The following is a 21,583-nucleotide window of genomic DNA, read 5'->3' as shown; positions in this document are numbered from 1 at the left end:
CGATTGAATATCCGGATATTGTGAACTACCTTGTGCTACAAACGTCGTGGGCAACCAACGCACAAATGAAGGCGTACAAGAGTTTAGATGCTTATAATGTCTTTGTTTCTGGCTGGGTTGGTAGTCTTCTTACCAAACCAGTGAAAGATGACAGGGTGCTCGTCCATGCTCGTGTGAATCACTCTCAAAGAGCTCGAGATGCACCGCACGAGCCGTGGTTTGTGAGGGAGAAGAGCGGCGATGTTATCCTCGCACACTGTGATTGTATGGCTGGATTAAGCGAAGCATGTCCTCACATTGGTGCTTCGCTTTTTGCATGTGAAGTAGGCTCAAGAATAAGCCAGACAAAAACATGCACAGAAGAAAAGCACAAATGGCATCACATGTAAAGAAAGTGCCTTATTTACCAGTCAGCGATATGGGCGAGGTGAGAGACGGCAATACACCTGGTCAGTCCAGAGGTAAAAACGAGAGCAAAGCTGGTGGCTTCATCTAATGAAGATATTGAGAAGTTTTATTCTGGCATTGCTGCTTCTGGTGTAAAAGCTGCAGTACTAAGTCTTGTTGCACCCTGCAACGAGGGATTTGTACCAAAAGAGACAATGTCATAGTATAGTATGTTTTAGAAATTAAAAAGTACCATGTCTTGAATGTATTGTCTTCTGTGATTGTAATGTTATGTTAAATGTGTGTATCCTTGTTTCTTGTCTTTGTTGATGTTGCAAATGGAGCTGCTGTGATGAAAGAAAAATGTCACTTGATCTGACAATAAAGTATCATCATCATCATCATCATCATCATCATGTCTTCGTCTTCTCTCCCCAAGGGGTTTCTCAGCGGGACACTGTTCACTTAAATATTAATAGAATTCACAAAGGTGAATACATAAACATTTAAAATGGATCAAACTAGAAAAGTATGTCATAAATAAGTCATAGACAAACATACAAAAAGTTATCGTATAGCACGTCGTAAAATAAGTAATAGTATGTCATTAGGTCATGGAAAGTCATAATATAGTGTCGTTAAAAAGTCTACTCTAGTACGTCATTAGACGTGTCTTAAAAGGTCAGAGTATAGTATGTCTTAGAAATGTAAATAAGTCATTGTACCGTGTTCTGAACAGTAAATAAAAACGGGTTACCATCAAATCGGACAGAGGTCCAGTGTTTGATGAGGTTAGACTGAAGCACTCTTCTGCACCAGTCAAACAAAAAGCTGCTGTGATGCTTGAAACATTCAGACTTGATCTGACAAAGTATTATCATCATCATCACCCTGTCTCCCCCCCCCCCCCCCAAGGGTTTCTCTGCATCCTAAGTTTAAATAATCATAAATCATGAAAGCCAACTTTGTAGCGTCACATTATAATAGTTAAAGGAGTTACGACCCCGTGATGCACCCTGCTTGGTTCTACAGTTCCAACAAAGCAATAACACACCATGTGTGCAACCGTTTGTCTTACAAAACAATTTTAATTGCAAGGGATGACATTAGCATTTCTTACATCCAACATAAGCACACAAGGTCAGACCATCACATGCAAAGAAAATGACATAGCATATTCCACTTAATATTTGCAGTGCCATTTATGTTGGTCACAAAGTGGAAATGAATATCATTTCTGCACTCTGTAACCTTTATGCTGTAATAGGCGCTGCGAGGACAGCGGGAATTTCTGAATGTCAGTCACAACACATTTATATAACAATCCTGTTTGTTTTGCCTATAAGTCTGATTCCTTTTCATCTCATGTCTAAATGTCTCCGCAGGGTGAGAGGAGACCACAGAACAAACAGCAGATCTCTAATATACACCCAGCTGAGGGGGAAGTACAATAACAATAAAGGTTCAACAAGACATTTAATGTTGGCAAAAAATAACAATAACATGTTTTTTTCAAAGAAGATCAAAACTGACTGTCTTTGCCGGCTAAAACAAAGCATTTCCAAAATACAATCACCTTGTCTGATATTAAACAAATTAAATAAGTAAAGTCAAAGTGCAGTGACAAATTAAATCCCTATACTTCTGTAAGACTTAAAACAGTTAGATGTCAAAAGTGCAGTTGTAGAGAAGCTCTGCAAACACAAATCATACTCCCGCACTTGCACATATATACATTTTCAATGTATTGTTCTTTAGTGAATGGGAATACACTGAGCAACAGACGGCCAAAGTGCAAAAGAAAGGAATGATTGAGCCATTGCCAGCGATTGACGCTTAATGCAGTGGCCGAATATAATGTTTAAATGTTAAGATAATTCAAAGGAATCATTTTAGTACATCTTCTCAACATCACAGTTCTCTCGTGAGTTCCCCTCGTCAGACACCTGGAGCAAAACCACTAGTTTTTAAATGTTAGGAATGGAGCAACAAAAATTAAATGATTAAATATGCTCAGAACAACTGTTGAAGGGATCTAAAGTAAACTAGTCTACGGGATCTTAACAGCCTCTCTGAATGAATTCACATTTAGTTGTGGAGGCTGCACAGTAACAAGCGGAGCAATACTAATTCTGATACACAAGTTAAGACATTTGGACCGATGTTCTACTTGCATGAGGAGATTGTCACAGTGTTAAAATGGAATGAGACTTCATTAAGCGAGTTGGATTGAATGTAGGAATGCAGTTATTGGTAATGTCACAACGCCTCCCTAGTACAGGCATACAATAAAAGGAATGTAAAATATCCATATAAATGTTTACATATACAGCTTTATCCTATTTATGTACAAACAGATAAACAGCATCTATACCAACATGATTGACAAAAGGATATTCAGTTGTTGGCTGCTTTAGTATATAACACTCTTATTCACATGTTTACATTCCTCGTATCCTTCTTCACAGACACCTGTCCAAACATCTCGTGGCTTTCCACACATCAGCCAGTAACACAACACAGCAGGGGAGCCGATGGCACAGAGTTCAGTTTAATGTAATCCAGTATGATCGCAACACAAGACCCGCTGCAGGACGTTTTGTACGAGTATGGGTCGATGAAGATGGCTACAATTGAAATGATGTTCGCAGTGTATTCTCGGACAAAGTAGTTCTTGGATTTAAGCAGACGCCGAGTTGCTCAGCACTCTATCTGCGACTGGAGCTGCCGGCGTAAGGTGAGCGTGCGTCGGTGAAGCTGCTGCATCTGCTGCATGCGATCTCGCTGGCGGGCCAGGTTCTGGGGCATGGGGTAGCGCTGGCAGCCGTACAGGAAGCGGTAGGGGATGCGGACATGGCAGGCGGTGGCTCGGCAGCGAGGCTGAGGCATGGGCGGCAGCAGCATCCAGCGTTTCCTCTCAGCACAGTAGCGGTAAGCCTCCTTGCGGTACTGCTTGTCCACATCATCACTGTTCTTCCAGCCTCCGATGATGAAGACGTCCTCGTCGAAGTGGCAGATGGCAGCTCCCTCGATGCTGGTCACCTCTGGTGGCAGGCTCTCCAGGATCTCATCAGAGATCCGCACACTGATCTTTTGCTTGGCAACCTCATCCCGCACTGTGTAGCTCTTGGGGCAGCAGGAGGCCGTGTGGTAGAAGTTAGTGGAAGCCACAGCCATCTGGAAGATGCAATAGTTGTCAATAAGCGGCAAGGATTCAACGTCTTGCCACTGGCGGCTCTCTGTGTCATAGCGCGTGGTCACCGTCTTCAGTCCATCCTCATTATCTGTATCGACAGGTGTGCGTGCCATGACGTACACATAGCGGTCCTCCACGCTCACTGCCTTCACGTCCCGCAGGATTTTGGGGGCAGATTCCAGATTGTGCCACTTGTCCTGCTCAGGCTCGTATATACTGACGTCTTTGAAACCCGGACTGAAGTTTCCATGGCCACCGATGCTGTACAGTATATCCTTTATACAGGTGAGGCCAAAGGAGTGTTTGCGTGTGGTCAGGTTGCTCACCTGCTCCCAGGTGTTGCGATTAGGATTGTAACGTTCCACCGTCTTAGCAAAGCCTGGTTCCATAGATCCGGCTACGTAGACGTGGGACTCTGTGGCAGCGATAGCGTGGCCATCCAGGTGGTTGTGAATGTGCGGCAGGTTGACCCAACGGTCCTCGTAAATGAAGTAGCCCACACACTCACTCAGGTAGTCCCCCCCCTCTGACACGCCTCCTACCACCATGATAACGTCCATGTTCTGGCCGAAGCGAGGCTGAAAGGAAGCCATGTGGGAAGACCAGAACTCCATGTCAGTTGACTTGAGGTTCTCGAAGCGTATAGCGTGGCCCTCCACCGCCTCCGACACCAGCCGGAGGCAGGCTTCATTTAAGGCCACCAGCTGCTCAGTCTTCACCACCCTGGTCAGGTAGGTGGGCTTGATCTGTGGCAGCCTCAGGAGACGGAACAGCTCCTCAAAGTAGCGGCTTCGCTCCTCTGGGTTCTTCTGCACCCACTTGACCACAGCTTCAAATAGCACCTCCTCAGAGTCCACTGTGATCTCTGCATCCGACAGCCAGTCACGGACCAGGTGAAAGGGCAGCGTGTAGAACTCGTCGTCCTGGATGACCTTGTGGAAGTTGCGACGGATCATGTCTGCAGCCCGTAGAGCCAGCTGGTCCAAGGTGTACATGTGGGCTAGACTGTGCACCGCCACACAGTTGGTCAAGCTCAGCTTCTTCTTCAGGAACTCGCCGCAGAAATCCTTCAGCTGCAGCAGGAGGAACCTAACGAAGAGCCAACAGAGAGAATACAGGATGTCAAACAGACCGAGCAGTTCCTGTGACTAGATAATACTACTCTGTTTCGACTGGCCAGTCTCGTTTTCTGCAAGCAAAGCACAACATAACAATACTTTTAGACAACAGAGCAGCCAAAGATGGCCTCATGCTTTATCTATCCCCCACCCCCCCCCATCATTGACACATTGTAAACCCATTTAAAGACCAATCTCTTAGCCTCTTACCTATCATGAAGAAGCTACCTGACAACACTCTGGCTTTGAATTGAAGTATTTGTGTAGTGTCTGGGCTTTTTACTCTTTGTAAAGCACTCTGCTCATCGTTTGTTTTTAAATGTGCTCTGCAAATTAACTTGACACACACACACACACACACACACACACACAAACAGTGTGTAAACTGATCGTACCTGTCAGCTAGCTCCAGTACTTCATGCACATTGCAGGTGCTAACGCGTATTTCTCCAGTGTACATATACTGGATGACACTCTGAACCGTATCTGGGTCCGGACCCAGTTCTGAGCTCCATTCCTTCATCTCAACCCGTCCGGACAAGGACTCGGAGAACTGTCCTCCGAGAAGCGGGGTGAAATAATCGGTGGCCGCAGCCAGGACGGACCTGTGGGCTGAATACTCGCAGCTCTGCACGCTCCCGCTAGCCGCCCCGCTGCTGAAGGCCAGCGTCACGTCGCAGAACAAGCCCTGCTTCCTCTGCTCGTTCTGCCGCCGAGACAGCTCCGAGCAGTGGGAGGCGGACGTGAAGTCCTCGGACTCCTCGGCGTCCCCGTCTCCGGCGAGGGCGCTGGGTGTGCTGGTGCCGCTGCTACTGCTGCTCCTGGCGGTGTCCTCCGGGTTCGGGGCCGCCGCTGCCATTCTGCTGCCGGCGCTGGAGGTGAGCAGTGTGTGTGTGTGTGTGTGTGGGGGGGGAAATGAAGCAAACTAGTAAAGGAAAGCAGGCGACATACGCAGCCACACATACATGGAGTCAAAACAGAGAACGACAGTGAAGCGCGTTTCGTATTGGTAGCCCCGCGACTTAAAGGAGAACATGGGTTTAATTTGAAAGTCATTCAAATTAAACGTTAAATATATTTAAATTCAATATTATGGTGGTAATAGTTTAGTTTGAAATCGAATAAAAGGTTAGTTTTCATGTCAAACTACCGATGGATATAACACACAACAATTAGTGTGCTGCACATAAATAGCTAAATGTACTTAATTATAAAAATAATAATAATAACTATGCACAATGACATTTTACATAGGCTTTACCATTCATAGACAAGTAAAAAAAGCAAAAAACGTAACGTTACCTTTCTTATGTCAAAGTGATTAAAGCGTTGGGAAACGACGAACAAGGAACCAACTTCAGCTTAGTAAACACAGAACGAATCCTGACATGCGCAGTGGGGGAAAGGCGTAACCGCGTCGTTGACGTCAGCGGCAGTTCCCGCTGCTAAACTGAGCTTTGCTTTGCACATGGTGAAAAACTTGCACTGACACGTATGTAATTTGCTTTGCAGGCTCAGGGAAGGTCGAACCACTCAAGATTGCAATAAATGCAAAGCCTCATAAATCTTAGAATATATACAATTACAGTGTTTACATCACGTCTACATATGTTCTGTGTTGTAATGCCTTGTGTCTTGAAATAATAACCTAAATCAGACCATTTTACTCTCATTTAAATATTGTAATTGAGACAGGAAAAGCAGGCAAGTCATGGCACACATTTGACTTGGCGTAATTCATAATAACTGTAATTAGATAATTGAGCCAGATGCACACTAGCATTAACACACCTACATGGAATGCAAACATCATAGTTACATCTGTGTTTCATAGGTTAAAATGTCAAGAGACATTTTATCGGCTGCATAGTTTCTACAGAATAAACACTTTATAAAGAGTGCATGTTGGCATTTACCTTTAAAACACCTCGACTCCAAAGAGATAAGGGGTGTGCAGAGTAATGTCAAAGTCTTTAACCCTGAAACACGAGCTCACTTTACAATTTAATCGGAGCAGAAGTTACAATATATTTAAAAGATAACGCTGAGCACACACACACACACACACACACACATTGTATTATTACATTACACTAATTACATTTTATTTTTACTCAATTACACAGTTGTCAACTAACATCAAATCAGTACAGAGGCACATTCAGTTCACATCGAGACGGTTATAAACATAAACATTGCGACAACACTGGTAAGGTTTCCGAAGAATGTGCCTACAGTTTTGTAACATTCACTTAATAGATGCCACTGGTGATGGCTGCCATTTCTTTCGGACCTTGAAAATTGTAGGAGAATGTTTTAATTTTTAAGTTTTGTCCAAATGTACCAAAGGTGAGACTCGTTGTCATATTAATTGTTAAAATAAAGTTAGTAAAATATGGAGCAACGTGGTCAATATTAGGCATGTAATGACATTTAAAATCTTACTCTAACAGAGAAATTAAACATTCATTAAAAAATATATTTAGACCTAATATATTAATCGTATAAAAAAATATGTAAAGACCTAAAATATATGATGGCATTCAACTGCTGAAAGTAGCTGCTGTCTTATAAGTGCTGACACAGACATATTCTAATAATTGTAATGAGATGAGACGAGTGCATCAATGTTAACAATATTAAGACTGAAAATCTTTTCCTAGCTAATCTCCCACAGAAGATGGTATCATAACCGTATCCTGAGCTTATGGCAAACACGTCATAATCCACTTAAATAACTGGGGAAAGAAAGACTTGTTCTTCTTATGACTAAACACTCAACTTCCATTTAATCCCTTTTAGAAAATACTCCACCAGCTGAGAGAGGATATGTCAACACCTGCCAGGAATGACTCATACAATGATCCCTTTTGAACGCAGACTGAGGTTTCATTTTTGCCACCGTGTCAAAGACGTAAACTATAACATTGGTGTACCATTTAATTGTCACCATCAACACATCTATACATAAATAAAGCTCTGATCTACAGTATGTTCTCGTATTATTGCACTACTTGTTCACCCCCCTTGTAGCAAGCTCATGATTCTCAAGTGGCACGATGAAGAGAGCAGCACAGAGACACAACAATCTGTGAGACATGCTAGGTAAATACGACAATGATATATATATATATATATATCTGGGGTAAATAAGTACTTCACTAGCCTCGGGAGTGGGGGTGGTGGTCCGTCGTTGAATAACCCACTTTACCCCTCTTCCCTGTGCGTCTGATTTATCTTCAAATCTCCTCAGTCAGACTCTGACTTTGTTTTACTGGAGCTTCACAGTTCATCAGGTTTTTACTAACACTCACAGAACTGCAGCACTGACAGGTTTCCAAAACTAAAAACGTACTCTTGTTTTTAACATTTGCAATTTAAAAGCTATATATCGACAGTAACATCTTCCCTATATGACGCCGCTGCTTCGGGGTGACAGATCACAGTGTGGGCTGGGCGAGGGGATTTGGGCACAGAAGTCTGACGCTCTCTGGTTGTGTCCCTCTACATGGACATGTGTTCTGGGAGCACATAGGAGATGTCATCCCAAGGGTGGCGATACAGACCCTGCTTCAGCCTCTTCTGGTCCAGATAGTGTCCTGAGGAAGAAACCGAAGAGGAAGGGTTAATGGTCATACGAGGTAGAAGTGTTTGCCATCTTGCATACTTCGCCGAAGCGGTGCGGCTGCACGCGGAAAACGACTCACCGATAAATCCCATGCTACGCCCCAGGACAAAGATGCCGTTCAGAGCTCCAATCTCCACAAACTCGTCGGCTTCATCCCTGTGGTGGACATGATGGATGACATGATGGATGAAGTAGAAGCGTGACAACAAGGACCTTGTTTGTCAAACGCTTTTGGATCTCTATTCTCCTGCTGGAGGTCTTTAATATGCAAACTTCACTGGTTTCTCTATTTTGTCTTAACTACAGTATAGAAGAGGTGTAAACTGTAAACTGTCTCACCTTGTAAAGCCACCACAAGTCCTGAGCAAGTCCACAAAGGCCACACCAATGAAGCCGTCCACGTTCAGGATCAAGTTGGGTTTCTGACACAACACAGCGGGGGAGAGGATCGTGTCATTAAAAAAAATAAATGGACCGTGTTGCTATTTAGTAAAGGCATTCAGGATGGGCAGGATGAGGTGATGAATGTTACTTTGGACGTGGTGATCTTCTCCACATCTAGAGCGTAGTCCAGCAGCTGGGTGGAGGGGAAGTGCTGCTTCACAAAGTCCTTCAGGATCTGCACTCTCATGTCGGGGTTGTTAATCTGAGGAAGCGCACCCAAAACAATATTGGCACCGTCTGCTCCCTATGTTCTTATTATGGAGTATTTGCGATCATCGTGCTAAAGAGCCAGGCTACTCACCGACTTAACTCGGTGTCCAATGCCCATGATCAGCTTGCCATCCTTCTTCATCTTGTTCACAAACTCCATGGGCAGCATGCCGCTGTCAAAGGCCTTGCTGAACTGCTTTGCTGCAGCATCCAGAGCACCTCCAAAGCGGTCACCCTGAAAGGTGACAGAGAGGATCAAAGAAATGCTCGTGGTGGTCAGTAAATCAAGTAAATGCTACAGAGGAGCTGTAAGAATCAGAGTCTGAAGTGTCTTACGATGGTGAGCAGGCCGGAGGTGAGGCAGGAGATGAGATCTTTGCCGGCTCGAGCACACACTATTGTGTTGTGTGCACCGGAGACCGCTGGGCCGTGATCCGCAGTCACCATCAGGCACATCTCAATGAACTGACAGGCATACCTCGGCAACCTGCACGCCAAGGGGAGACACAACAATGGTCATGTGGTTCGAGGATTTCTCAACAGTTTGTTTAAACACAACTCCCTGGGCAAAGAGGCTGACCTCCTCTGGAACCAGAGAAGCCCCAGAGTTCCTCCGAGGCCTATTTCTGACTTGAAGACCTCAGTGATGGGCATGCCTGCGTAGATGAGCTCCTGACCCCGCTCGTCACAGATACTGGTCATGAAGGAAGCAGGTTTACGGATCAGACCCAGCTCCTGCAGGGCAAGAAACAAGATTCACTTCATACATTTTGCTGTGAGCCATCCGTCTCATTTTTAAAAACTACAACTTGGCATTAGGATGGCGCCTCCGCCAAGGCCGATGGTGCATTCACGTGCTCCTCAGACGTTCCCATTCCCCGGGTTGGAAAAGTCGTTCTTCAGACTCTGGTGCGTTCATGAGCTTTAAGTCGTAATATGGAAACAACATGAAGATGTAGTCGATGTATGTATGTAACACTGCTCAGAGCGTTTTAACCACGTCAGTTGTTTTCCCAGTTGAGAACTCATTTTTCAGATTATTCCAAAACCACATGAAGGAAGCACAAACCCCCTTTCTCTCAAAGTTAACGAAAATCAAACATAATTAGTGCATCTGCCCCGTGATTCGGATCCGCTCCAAAATGTAATGAGTTCCTCATCGGCTCTTTAATTAAATTCAGGTCAATAGTTTTTCTGTAATCCTGCCGACAGAGAGTGTGTGTGTGTGTGTGTGTGTGTGTGTGTTCAGAGGCGGACTCACTCGGGCCCAGGAGTAATCCATCGGCACAGTGGGAGGAGGCATCTCTTCGGCTGGCTGGATAACTCCTCTGGCAACAAGATCATCGTAAACAGAACTGCACGGATGAAAGAAACACAGAAGACTCGAGACTCCTTATAAAATAATACCAACACGTTTGTCAAACGGAATATTTATACGAGCACGACGAACTGAAGGGATGAATGTGGAAATGTGCACTGACATGATGATCTCTCCCAGCTCATCAAAGCTCTTGGGGACGAAGGCTCCTGCCTCCTTCAGAGCCTTGTTCTTAGCTACTGCGGTCTCAGAGGCCTGGTTGGCACAGGCTCCTGCATGGCCGAACTGAACCTGAGGGGGGGGGGGGGGAGGTGCATCACGAGTCAGAAACATCATTCAATTAGCCAGTGATTCCTTAAATCTCTCATTGTGCACTGAAATGCACCAGACTCTACGCCTCTAACCTCGGAGGAGAACATGGTAGCACAGGTGCCGATACACCAGCACACCATAGGCTTTGTGATCCTGCCCTGCTTCATGGCCTGGCAGATCATGTACTCCTCTGTGCCTCCAATCTGTACAAAGCAGAGAAACATTCAGGATGAAGCGAAATCCCCCATCTGTTGAACAGCTGCAGGCACCGATGTGTCCATGTCGTCCTCACCTCCCCCAGCACAACAATCATCTTGACTCCAGGAGTGTCTTGGTAGCGCAGCACGTGATCAGTAAACACCGAGCCGGGGTATCTGCAGAACAACTCAAAGAAATGTAAGACCAATTCAAACTCACATGCTTCCATACCGCGATAAAGAGATAGCTGCGTACCTGTCCCCACCGATGGCCACACCTTCGAAAACACCGTCAGTGGTGCGCGAGATTATGTTGTTGAGTTCATTGGACATGCCGCCTGAGCGGGACACGTAGGCCACACTGCCTGGGCGATAGAGCTTGGAGGCGAGGATGTTATCCAGCATTCCTCCGGTGTTGCCGATCTTGAAACAGCCTGGCTTGATTCCTCCCACCTTGGAAAACACACGGACACACACACACACACACACACAGATCTGCTGGTTTGCTCAGATAATAAAAGAGTGAAATTGTAATAAATCTAATGAGAAGAGAAGCAAAACTAACGGTCGCCGGTCCAATGATCGTAATGCCCTTCTTATCTGCAGCCTTGATGATCTTCCTGGTGTGGGCTTCAGGGATTCCCTCAGCGATGATGGCAATGGTGTGAATCTGAAAAAGCAAATAAGCAAATGAAGAGAAGTTTGACTTTTTTCGGCCGTTAAGTACCTCGCAGATGGTGCAGGGTGATGGAGCAGTCACCTGTGGGTACTGCATGGTCTCCACGGTGCTATCGAAGGCCGAACGCAAAGACGCAAAGTTGATGAGCACGTCCACATCTGGGTGCTTCTTCATGGCGTCGCTCATGTTCTTGTAGACCGGGAGGAGGATCTCTTTATGGCCCCAGTAGTACTTCTGTTTGTGGTCTCCACTGTAAGGCAGCCGTGCACAAAAGCATTTGTCACACAGGGACAAAGGACAAAGTTTACTCAAGAGATCTTTAATACTTTAATTATTATGAATTAAGAGCAATTATAACTGACGGCAGAACACATTGAACAGTAAACTAAACGACGGAGCACACTCACGTGAACGGGTAGACCATGGCAGCGACAGATGGCTCTTCTCTGGAGCAGACGTAGTCAAAGTCCAGCATGCCCTGCACCGCCCGGGTCTGCATACCCCACACTATGGACTTGGTGTGTTTGCTGAAGAGGGTAGTTGCCTTTGCTACGGGGGAAAGGAAAGCTGGTACTGTTCAAATCGTCATACACACACACTTGTATACACTATTTATTTGTCCACTTCCTGTGCATGCATATAGAAGATATAAGATATTTGTGTTAAGAGTAGTACATCAATATTTCACATGGCCAAAGAGTGACAGGTGCACGTGAACAGAACGGACACTGAAAGAAGTTAAAAAAGAAAAGTAATAAAACCCCCTACATGGGGATGAACAGACGTCAGAGGATCAGCAACATGCCCAGCAGAGGCCGTTCAGTTGCTGCTGATGTATGGCAGACATGTTGATCTTTATGACGTACTGGAAGTGAGTGAGTTTGGATTGCAGAGTCCTCTTGCTGTCCAAAGGGGGCGCTATAATACCTGAACTGTACCATGCATCACAAGCACTACTGCTCTCCAAAGCCTCAGCATTCACAGTGCAAAGATTTCCCTGTGTGTGTGTGCGTGTGTGCGTGTGTGTGCGTGTGTGTGTTCTCACCGATGGGAGCTCCAGCTTTGTCCTTCTTGGCTGGTGAAGCCTCAACTTTGGCTCTGTTGTCAGAGAAAGAAGCAGTTCTGCTGGAGACTGGAGTCTGGAAATGACAAAAAAAGAATAAATAAAAAGGATTTATTAATTATTTATTCTGTTATGCACATTTTCAAATGCGTGTTTGCTCATGAGGACAGTTGTGTTGAGAACTGATCTGCTGTTCTTTGTATTACAGGAGCTTGATTTGAGTATCCTCAAACCTGCAGGTCGTTTCATTAGACACACAAGTTACACAGAGAGTCTGAGTTAAAGCCATCGGCTACATTTGTGACAGATGCTTTCATTCAATTCTAAAACACAAAGCTTTTAGAGAAAGTGGTCATATCATATATAACATATTTATATATAATTAAATAAAAAACGCTTGCTTTTTGTTTCTGACTTTCATTTTGTAGCACTCTTACTTTATCTGTGCTACGCTGTATTAAAATATTATATATATTACTATAGTATTAATACTGTGTTTAGAGTATACAGTACATTTCAATTAATATTCCTATTTATACTATTCTTGCATTTTAAAATACACTTAATCATAGATTTCATTTTCAGCATTATTACTATGTACACTGTTGTTACATACATCTATATAGATATACACAAGTATTTCTGATTATTATATAGTGTAATACTGATACATGTGAAGCAAATGCATGCATACACACACTCACACACACACACACACACTGCACAATCTTAATGGAAGCCTGGGGGCGGTCGCAGTGCGTTACTGACTGCAGTCTCACTCGAGTGAGAGCCGTCCACAAAGCTCTGCAATGCTTTTATACAAAAGAGCCATTGGGCTTCTGATAATCTGGTTCACTGAAAGGGCAAGACACAACCTGAAACACAGGCTGTGGCATTGCAAGTATTCTGCTCGCTCTGCCACTAATCTGCACCACGCTACTGGAGGAGTCGACGGTGTGAATCCTCTGCACAGCGAGCAGACACGACATCGCGACAGACTATTTGTCTCCTTGGAGTCAATATGCGTCATACCGATGTGCTGCCGCTGGAGTTGAGGAGGAAGTTGGCGGTGTGGGCAGCAGCAGGAGGCTGGTTGGGGATTGGCCTGTGGCCCAGTGCCATGCCAACAATGGCCGTCATGTGAGTCTCTGTGCCAAAGACATGGATGGGGATCCCAGTTGTCTTGCCTGAGGAAAATGAAGTATGAAAATCACTAGGTGGTTACATATAACAAAGCCCTCAAGAAGTGTCAAGTAAGAATGTACAACATACCAACTTCTCCCATCACTCGTAGACCTTCCTGGTAGTTGGGGCCTCCACGGCGGACAAAGATGGTGACCTCATGCTCCTTCAGAGGCACCTGAAAGTCTCTGATGGCTCGAACAATCCCCTAACAAAGACAGGGATCTGCTTAGTAAATAACGTGACATTTAAGTAACACTAGGCCACTACGTGATCAAACAGCATGTGACACCGTACCTTAAATGTTGCTGCAACATTTGTGAAGTTTGCAATGCTTCCCCCGATGATCAAAACCTTTCCTAGAAAACGTAATAGAAACACAATGTTAAGGGTGAAAAGGCCCCTTTGGGTGAACACAGACAGCTGTTCTCGTACCGTCAGGGTGCTTCTCTCTGGTCATCAGAGACAGGATCGTCTTGGCGTAGTCATAGGTCTGCTGTTCGCTTGGTGCTCCTGAATACTCTCCATAATTAGCCAGCTCGTTGACGCCGCCCAAGTCACAGATCGTGTCACTGGAAGAGTTTTGTACTGATCAGCAACTTAACTTGAGAATGAATGCACTTAAAAACACTAAATGTACTTTTAGTTCATCTGCTGTTCATGAATACAGAACTGTAAACAGACATCGGTGCACAGAGGGAATAATTAGTCATGGCTGAGGTGCCTGCATGTCACGCTTCACACCTCCGACAGACGGTGGAGTGAGGGAGACGCCGCTCATTCCTCCAGACTCTCAACAAAATGTCAACGTCTAAGAATCCAATTTTAGCAGGCAGCTGCACGGGCCGAGCGTGAGCGGCTGCACCATCCGTCTCACTACTGCCCAACGACAGAATCAATAATGCGGAGTGTAATCGATGTAATGAGGATAAAGTCGGGGGGGCAAATTAAGCAGCCAGAGGACAACATCAAAGTGGGTTAATTCAGTTACACGGCGCCTGGCGTCTTATTTATTCAGGCTCTGATTGATGTAGTCCGGCGCTGTGACTGGGTACCTGTAAACCACTGAGGCGCCTCCTCCTGCGACCATGGTCCAGATCCTGCCTCGGGGGTTGAGGAGGGTCAGTTTGAGGCTCGCGCCACTCTTTGCATCAAGGTCGGCAATGTAGGCCTCCTGCAGAAGTTCAAGTGGTCAACGAAGGCGTGGTTACAGACAGGTTACATGTGTGTGTGTGTGTGTGTGTGTCTTGCACAAGCGCCTCTGCATTTGACCACAATTAATTTCCTGCATTGATTTTAAAAAGGAGCTGTTATTTAAACATATTGTAAGACATTAAGAGTGAGAGTGGATGTGTTGTGAGTCGCTGGTTGTTTGTGCCAGTCGGCGCCACAGCTGGTGGCTGAGAGCAAGAAAAAGCTCCAAATCAAAAAAAGGCACCCGCTGTCCCACATCTCCACTCCAGACTCACAGCAGCCCAATTAGACGAGTGCGTCTGGTACACACAGTCTGTCTCGGAGGAGCTCCCACATGCAAAAACATTTCCGTATGCATATTCCTGAGCCCTGTCATGTAGCTGATCTACATTACAGGGTTCTGAGAAGATGTTAGAGCGGCTTCATGATGCAGCTGTTTGTTACTAGAAGCATAGTTTCTCAAAAGCAAAGAAATAAGAAATCAAACAAACTCAAGATCTTTTCTAACAAAGCGTCTCATTAGTGTTAAAACATGACGTCAGCATATTGAGTCTTTACACACACACACACACACACACACACGACCTTTACTCCAAGAGTCCTTCCCGTCTCCATGTGTCTGTAGAAGTCATAAAGGCTGATGAACAGCTGCGTGTTCGTACTGCGCTTCCTCATTAATTCCACATGTGGCGGCAGATGTGGCGTGTTTCCCCCCCCCCTTCTTCAGGCCGACACATTTTAAATGATGCGATGCATCTTATGGAAGGGCACTACGTCACGTCTAGACACAGTTTAGCCAATTCATTTATTGTAAACAATAAAATCCTAGTTATCTACTCAGGACTCTTGAGTTACCTTCTCAATTTACATCCTACTCAACAGCCCCAGTAAAGACCCCCCCCCCCCCCCCCCCCCCCCTCTGGAGAACAACACCAGCTCTATGATGCCTTTGATTAAGTAAAATGGTGTTCTATATCATTTTATTTCACAGATTCTTCTGTTATTACTAGCTTCTAATTCCATTTATTAAATGTTTTATTGTGTTAGAAGCGTCCTTTCTGTTTTCCACACACTCGTCAGTAATCTGTGACGCACTGAAGTGCACCTGTATGAAAAGTATTAGACACACGAAGTGCGATTCATTGACAGATTGTGATGTGATGCGTCGTTATCTCTCCAGGGCTTCCTCACCTCGGGGTAGGCCTCCCTGCCGAAGGGTGGAGGGAACTCCACATCGCCCCACTTGGCCTTGCAGAGATAGTCAGCTGTGGCGTCGATCTTCGCTGCCATGTCCAGCACGTAAACTCCATCTTTTGTGACCACTGAGAGAAGAGAAACAACACAAAGTGTTGAGATCTACACTCCCCCGCCGAGTTTCCTTATGTTAGCACCGTGTTCAGGGCACAGGTGACCACGAGCTTCCTGCTCTCCCTGCAGGCGTTGGAAAAGGAAAGTGAAGATGGGGAGGAGGTGGTGTGAAATCAAAGCAGGGAGCGCTACATCCACAGGAACAGCTGCCAGAAGGCACTGGTGCCCAATTACTCTATTATAAATGCACGCTGCCTTCATCAAACAGGAAGTGCATGCATTATTTAATCATTTCCTGCTTCAGTGTTACAAATGTGGCAGAATAAACTTGTGCCTCTTGGCTTCAAGATGATAATGTTTTCATCTCCAATTTCCTTTTGATGTCCCCCTTTTTCAATTCCAGAATCTGATAACATATTTATGGATCTGCGGTGGAAGAAAGTGTATACGCCATCGGGATGGTTTGTTCAGACGCAGCACATCAACGCATTTAGAGAAAACAAACAAAACAACCCACCGAGCGGATTGATCTCCAGGTACGTGAAGAACAGATCCTCGTACAGGTTGAAGAGCCCAACGATGAAGCTGGACAGGACTCTGCACAAACACAACGGGCAACACATCACACACCCTTTCTGTGACGGCTCACTGTTACTTGACGTCGTTAACTGAACACACACACACACACACACACACACACACACACACAGCAGGGAAACTCTAAAGACACGCTCACTGTTATTTTACAGTTTGCTTTGGCTATGCAATAAAATGTCGCTGCACTTCCTTTGCCTGACACGGACATTATACACTCGTGTGATTACATTAGATTTATTATAATATGACAGACTGCAGGCGATATCGTTGACGGCTCGTTAAGGCTGAGCTGGACAGGAAACAGTCCACCTGTAAATTGGCCTCGCTGCAGAGAAGGACAAATCTAATTTACTTCCTCCTTCACATGTCAAAACAGAGCAGTGAGGAGTGGGGGGGTTGCTGCTGGCGGGGGGGGAGGCAGTATATTGCTCTCCTGCCTGTCAATTTGCAGGCAGCTCGGAGCCTTTGTAACCACGTCAGCCTGTTGTTGTGTCCAACTGGCCTGTGGGGGAAACTGTGACTGAACCCCTGAGTGACTCAGCGTCTCTGAACGGAGGGCAGAAAACTGGCCAAGTGCCACTTCTGATTTTAATCCAGAGAGTGTGAGGAGGAGGAGGAGGAGGAGGAGGAGGAGGAGGAGGAGGAGGAGGAGGGGAGGAGGAGGAGGAGGGGGGGTGAGCCGGGGTTGGCAGAGTGATTTCTAGGGCAGCTCCTTCAATGTCAGCCAAGACAGTGAGTCTGGCCAGAACTGGAGAGATGGATGGGGGGTGGGGTGGGGTGGGGTGGGGGTGGGGGGGGTATCGTACCCATCAAAATAAAAGGACGTGCTCTGAATGTGGCTGTAGTGTAAAAAAAAAAGGAGCTGGGGGTGGAGGCTGATCGAAGAAAGGCGACGCAGAGGAGAGTTTGTCATTTGTCTAATGGAAACCTCCCATCCATCTCCCCCCCCCCCCCCCCACATTTACAGCCAATATCAAAGTGCTTTCTCTTACGAGGGACGCTTTTGTTTTCCTCGGTTGGTTTCGTTCTATAATGGAAAATGTGTGTGTGTTATTTGGTTTGTTCATTAATTACATCTGAACCTTTAAGATTCGTTTTGTTTTCACGGCACAGAGTTAAAGCTTCAAAACAAAACAAAATACCTTTTGTCGTTTGAAAATCCGTTTGAAAGCCAAATATGCGATAAAATCTACATTTAATAATGATTTGTATTGTTGTGCATCAGATTCTACACGTCCTCTCCTCTCCCCGTGTGTTTCCATGTCACTCACACTTGCTTGTCGTTGGGGACGTGAGTCAGCAGCTCCTTCTTCACACAGTCTTCACTGATCTTTTCATCCACCCCAATCAGCAGCTTCTTCGCCTTGGCGTCCACGTCTCCCACATCCACCCCTCCCTCGTGGTGAAACAGCACGTAGTCGCCCTCCCGGCTGGCGTAGACGCACACGTAGAATTCCTCCTCCTGCACAATGGACACAGACCTCAGTTACCTTACATCGGGTGTGAGAGTCACATGACGTGTCATCAGTGCTTTACCTGCTTATGGGCCACAAAGGGCTCGATGAGGAAGTTCTTGAGAACGCCTTTGGCTTTTCCCACCTGAGGATCATCAACAACACAATTATCTTGAGGAGATGAAATGCTGACAGAAGATGAGCATGAACAGCATCTCACTAATCATCAGATTGTGGATGTTTCCATATTAATTAATGAATCCGTCCCGACGCTTCATTTCATGGGAGGAAGGGATAAAAGGAATATTAAATCACAAATGATAAAAGTAAGTCAGTTTCAAAAGAGACGAGGGGGACAGGTTGAGAAGGAGGAGACAGAACCTGTCATGTCCTTTGAGAGGCTGTCATCGTTCCTCTGTTAAAGGCCAACAGGCATAAAGAAAGCGGGGACCAGCGGAGAGCAGCCAGCCGGAGCGAGCAGGACATCACAATGAAACAGGGGCGGGGAGGGAGTTGCCATTTTGACGTTTGTAAATATAAACGGATGTTGATGACGGGCAGAAAAGGGAAAAGAAAGCTGAACCCACGAGGGGATCAGGCTAATTCAGATAACTGATGGAGGGAAAGAAAGAAAGAAAGAAAGACATTCATGTTTGTAAATGCAAATTCTGTATTTATCCACTTGCTGTAACCTGATTACACAATATATGGAATACTCATGTATTAAAGTTAAATATTTATAAGTCATTCTCAGCTAATCTGACAGAAGTACCCTGAAGGCCAGCTTATCAAAACAACAAGAAGCAGTTAGAAAAAGATCATTCATCTGTGTAAAAACTCTATTTTCTATATCTATGCTCTTTAAAAAGACAATAAAAGAAAAGGTACGAGCTGAAGCTCTGCCCGCTTCACAGCTGTGGCTTCATTTATTCTGATTTACTGCCACCAGCCGCCGCTGACAGCGTCGTCTCATCTGTGAAGAGATACATCTACGCAATCTCAGTGCTGCGACACTTTATGAAGCGTCCGTGTCTCTCCATGACTTGCCTCATAAAGCAACATGTCTGTTGCACAGTGATGGATCTTGTGTATCGTGGTTCATGCCGACTGGAGAGATGGACTACGTTCACTTCAGCTGACTGGACTCATTTACTCCCAGAGGACTAAAACTGAACCTTCTGCAGCTGTTCAGGCAACACAAACACAAACGCTTCGGTGCAAAGAGGGGAAGGGGTTGAAGGAGAGTGCAACAGGAGGAGGAGGGTCTGAGCTCAGGGGTAATATTGATTGAAGGAGTGTTCTGCAGAGCGGTGTGGAGAGGGGGGGGGGGGGGATGACGTACCATCGTCTCTCTCATGAAGCGGGACTTCAGCCACTCTCTGACGCCGTTCAGGTCCAGGTTGACGCCGACCAGGCCGAGCTTCCCTCGCCTCTTGATCAGCTGGTCCGGCTTCACCACCAGTCTCTGTGGGGGGGGGGGAATGGTCGTTAGCTGGAGCACACAACTTAATTCTGTTCATCTTCCAACATGTGTCAGCAGACATCTACTTCTTCAGCGATGTCATCGTTCAGGAGAAATCTGCGTTCATCAGCAAATCCTAAATTTCCAAACAATATTAGTCACCTGAAAGTTAAGGTGGAGGAATTACACCCACCAACCCCCACCGACCCGCTGCCTCTCCCTTTGCAAGACAGATAAAGAGGATGACTCATGACAGTGGACCCATTAGCATCTGGGCGCTCGCCAGTGAGCGAAGACGAAGAGGGCCGAGGGTAAAAGTTAATGCAATTTTCTAATAAATTCTTCCGCAGCACATATCTCCATGGATCTGCCCTCCACGTCCTCCTCCACCTTCCAGATAAAAAAAACCTTCAGCCGGGACGGAGACGCGGGAGGAGAACGTCATCTGATCCTGCAAGACGAGTCACGACGCAATTCAATTAACTCCCATTACAGCCCGTCTATCGGTCAGTGCGTCTCTGTGGGGAACAGCGAGAGGTTATGTGGTCGAGGATGGTGATGGTCTGGTGGCACGGCTTCTAAATACAACGCCAGATGTGTGGTGTGAGGACTGTCCCTGTACTTAGTTCAGTGCAAGTCGCTCTGGATAAGAGCGTCTGCTCTGTAATGTAATGTAAAGAAACCCTCCCCCTCCCCAAATCCTGACAGAGCAACTGAGAATGTCTTCCAATTAAGAACGAAAGAGCATTTTCCTGCTACGCTCTCTTCTGCAGTCACACCAGGGATGTGACAGAGCTGCTGGATCGCTCTGCTGTCTGAGACGTCAGCTAACAAGCACCAAGAGAGCACTCTGCTGCTGCCTAAGTAACCCCCCCCATAAAGAGGAGATCACTTTACACACGCTGCAGGAGGACTGTGCTGAAGGCATTTAATATACACTTTACATTTATGATATAAAATCTTACGTCATCCTCCAGAGTACATTTCTGTCAAAACTACTTCTTCCGCCTCACCTCTGTGAGCAGCCATGGGTGATCCTGCGCCAGTCGGTCCAAGTCGGTCTCGGGCGTGACTGTTGGCGTAGCGGAATCTGTTCTGGACGGCAGCCGACGTGCAGATGTGCTTGTAGAGGAACTCCTTTCCCGTCTGCTCGGAGATGGCTTTGGCCGACATGACTGCTTACTGGTCCCAAGAGGAGATACACAGGTGAGCAGTGAGACGGATGAATACAGAGCAGATATAGAGACGTGATGATGATAATGAGAGACTGCACAGACAATCAGACGACACACTAAGTGCAGATTCAGGCCTTCTGTCCTTTTGCACACGGTCACATTATTAGACTTGCTGAAGGCAGCAAGATGCAGACAGTGAAGCCGCCGAAGCGAACTCCAACACGATGAGCCTCGGTTTGTTTGACCTGCACACTCCTGAGGTAATGAGCAGCGCAGACAGTGTGCAGAGTGTCGGAGCTGCATGAAGAAATCATCTACACAAGTGACCCGAGCGAATGATATGAAGGGATATATTCAATAACTTGTAATAGCATCCATAAATTTGTATCGCTAAAGGAAGGAGTCGTGACCTTTACACTTTGACCGCAAGCTCCCAACGAGGAAGCACCAATACAGCAACGACAACTCTCATATCAAATCCAAACCTATAATAAAGGATAGATAAAAGCGATCGTCTGTCTTGTTACTGTACGGATGTTTCCCGTTCACATTAAACTGAAACGTGGCAGCTTGTTGTTGCCTCGTCTGATCAGCACGTTGATAACTGTACATCTGGCAGAAACACCGCTTTAGGTTTTTACTGGCAGACTCAAACGGCT

General features: G+C 45.9%; 2 protein-coding genes across 2 annotated transcripts; both read right to left on the bottom strand.

Moving 5' to 3' along the window:
- Nucleotides 1-1,454: 1,454 nt before the first annotated feature.
- On the bottom strand, nt 1,455-6,110 carry LOC115012149 (kelch-like protein 11). Its single transcript, XM_029437599.1, has 3 exons — nt 6,004-6,110; nt 5,097-5,573; nt 1,455-4,672 (listed from the first exon to the last, which is right to left on the bottom strand). Exons 2-3 carry the CDS (start codon nt 5,558-5,560, stop codon nt 3,088-3,090), a joined length of 2,049 nt encoding a protein of 682 aa, XP_029293459.1. The 5' UTR covers nt 5,561-5,573; nt 6,004-6,110; the 3' UTR covers nt 1,455-3,087.
- A 582-nt stretch (nt 6,111-6,692) lies between these two features.
- On the bottom strand, nt 6,693-20,922 carry aclya (ATP citrate lyase a). Its single transcript, XM_029437587.1, is given in 28 exon segments — nt 6,693-8,300; nt 8,409-8,485; nt 8,669-8,751; nt 8,862-8,975; nt 9,075-9,218; nt 9,320-9,470; nt 9,564-9,718; nt 10,245-10,338; nt 10,465-10,592; nt 10,706-10,816; nt 10,906-10,987; nt 11,067-11,263; nt 11,376-11,480; nt 11,571-11,739; nt 11,897-12,038; nt 12,535-12,628; nt 13,585-13,739; nt 13,825-13,942; nt 14,032-14,093; nt 14,170-14,306; nt 14,790-14,908; nt 16,120-16,250; nt 16,754-16,833; nt 18,105-18,295; nt 18,370-18,432; nt 19,630-19,752; nt 20,763-20,822; nt 20,824-20,922. Coding segments are annotated over 28 exon segments (3,279 nt in total). The 3' UTR covers nt 6,693-8,205.
- Nucleotides 20,923-21,583: the final 661 nt, after the last annotated feature.

Source organism: Cottoperca gobio, chromosome 8, assembly GCF_900634415.1.
Source record: "Cottoperca gobio chromosome 8, fCotGob3.1, whole genome shotgun sequence".
NCBI lineage: Eukaryota > Metazoa > Chordata > Actinopteri > Perciformes > Bovichtidae > Cottoperca > Cottoperca gobio.
This window is presented reverse-complemented; position numbering and strand designations above follow the sequence as displayed.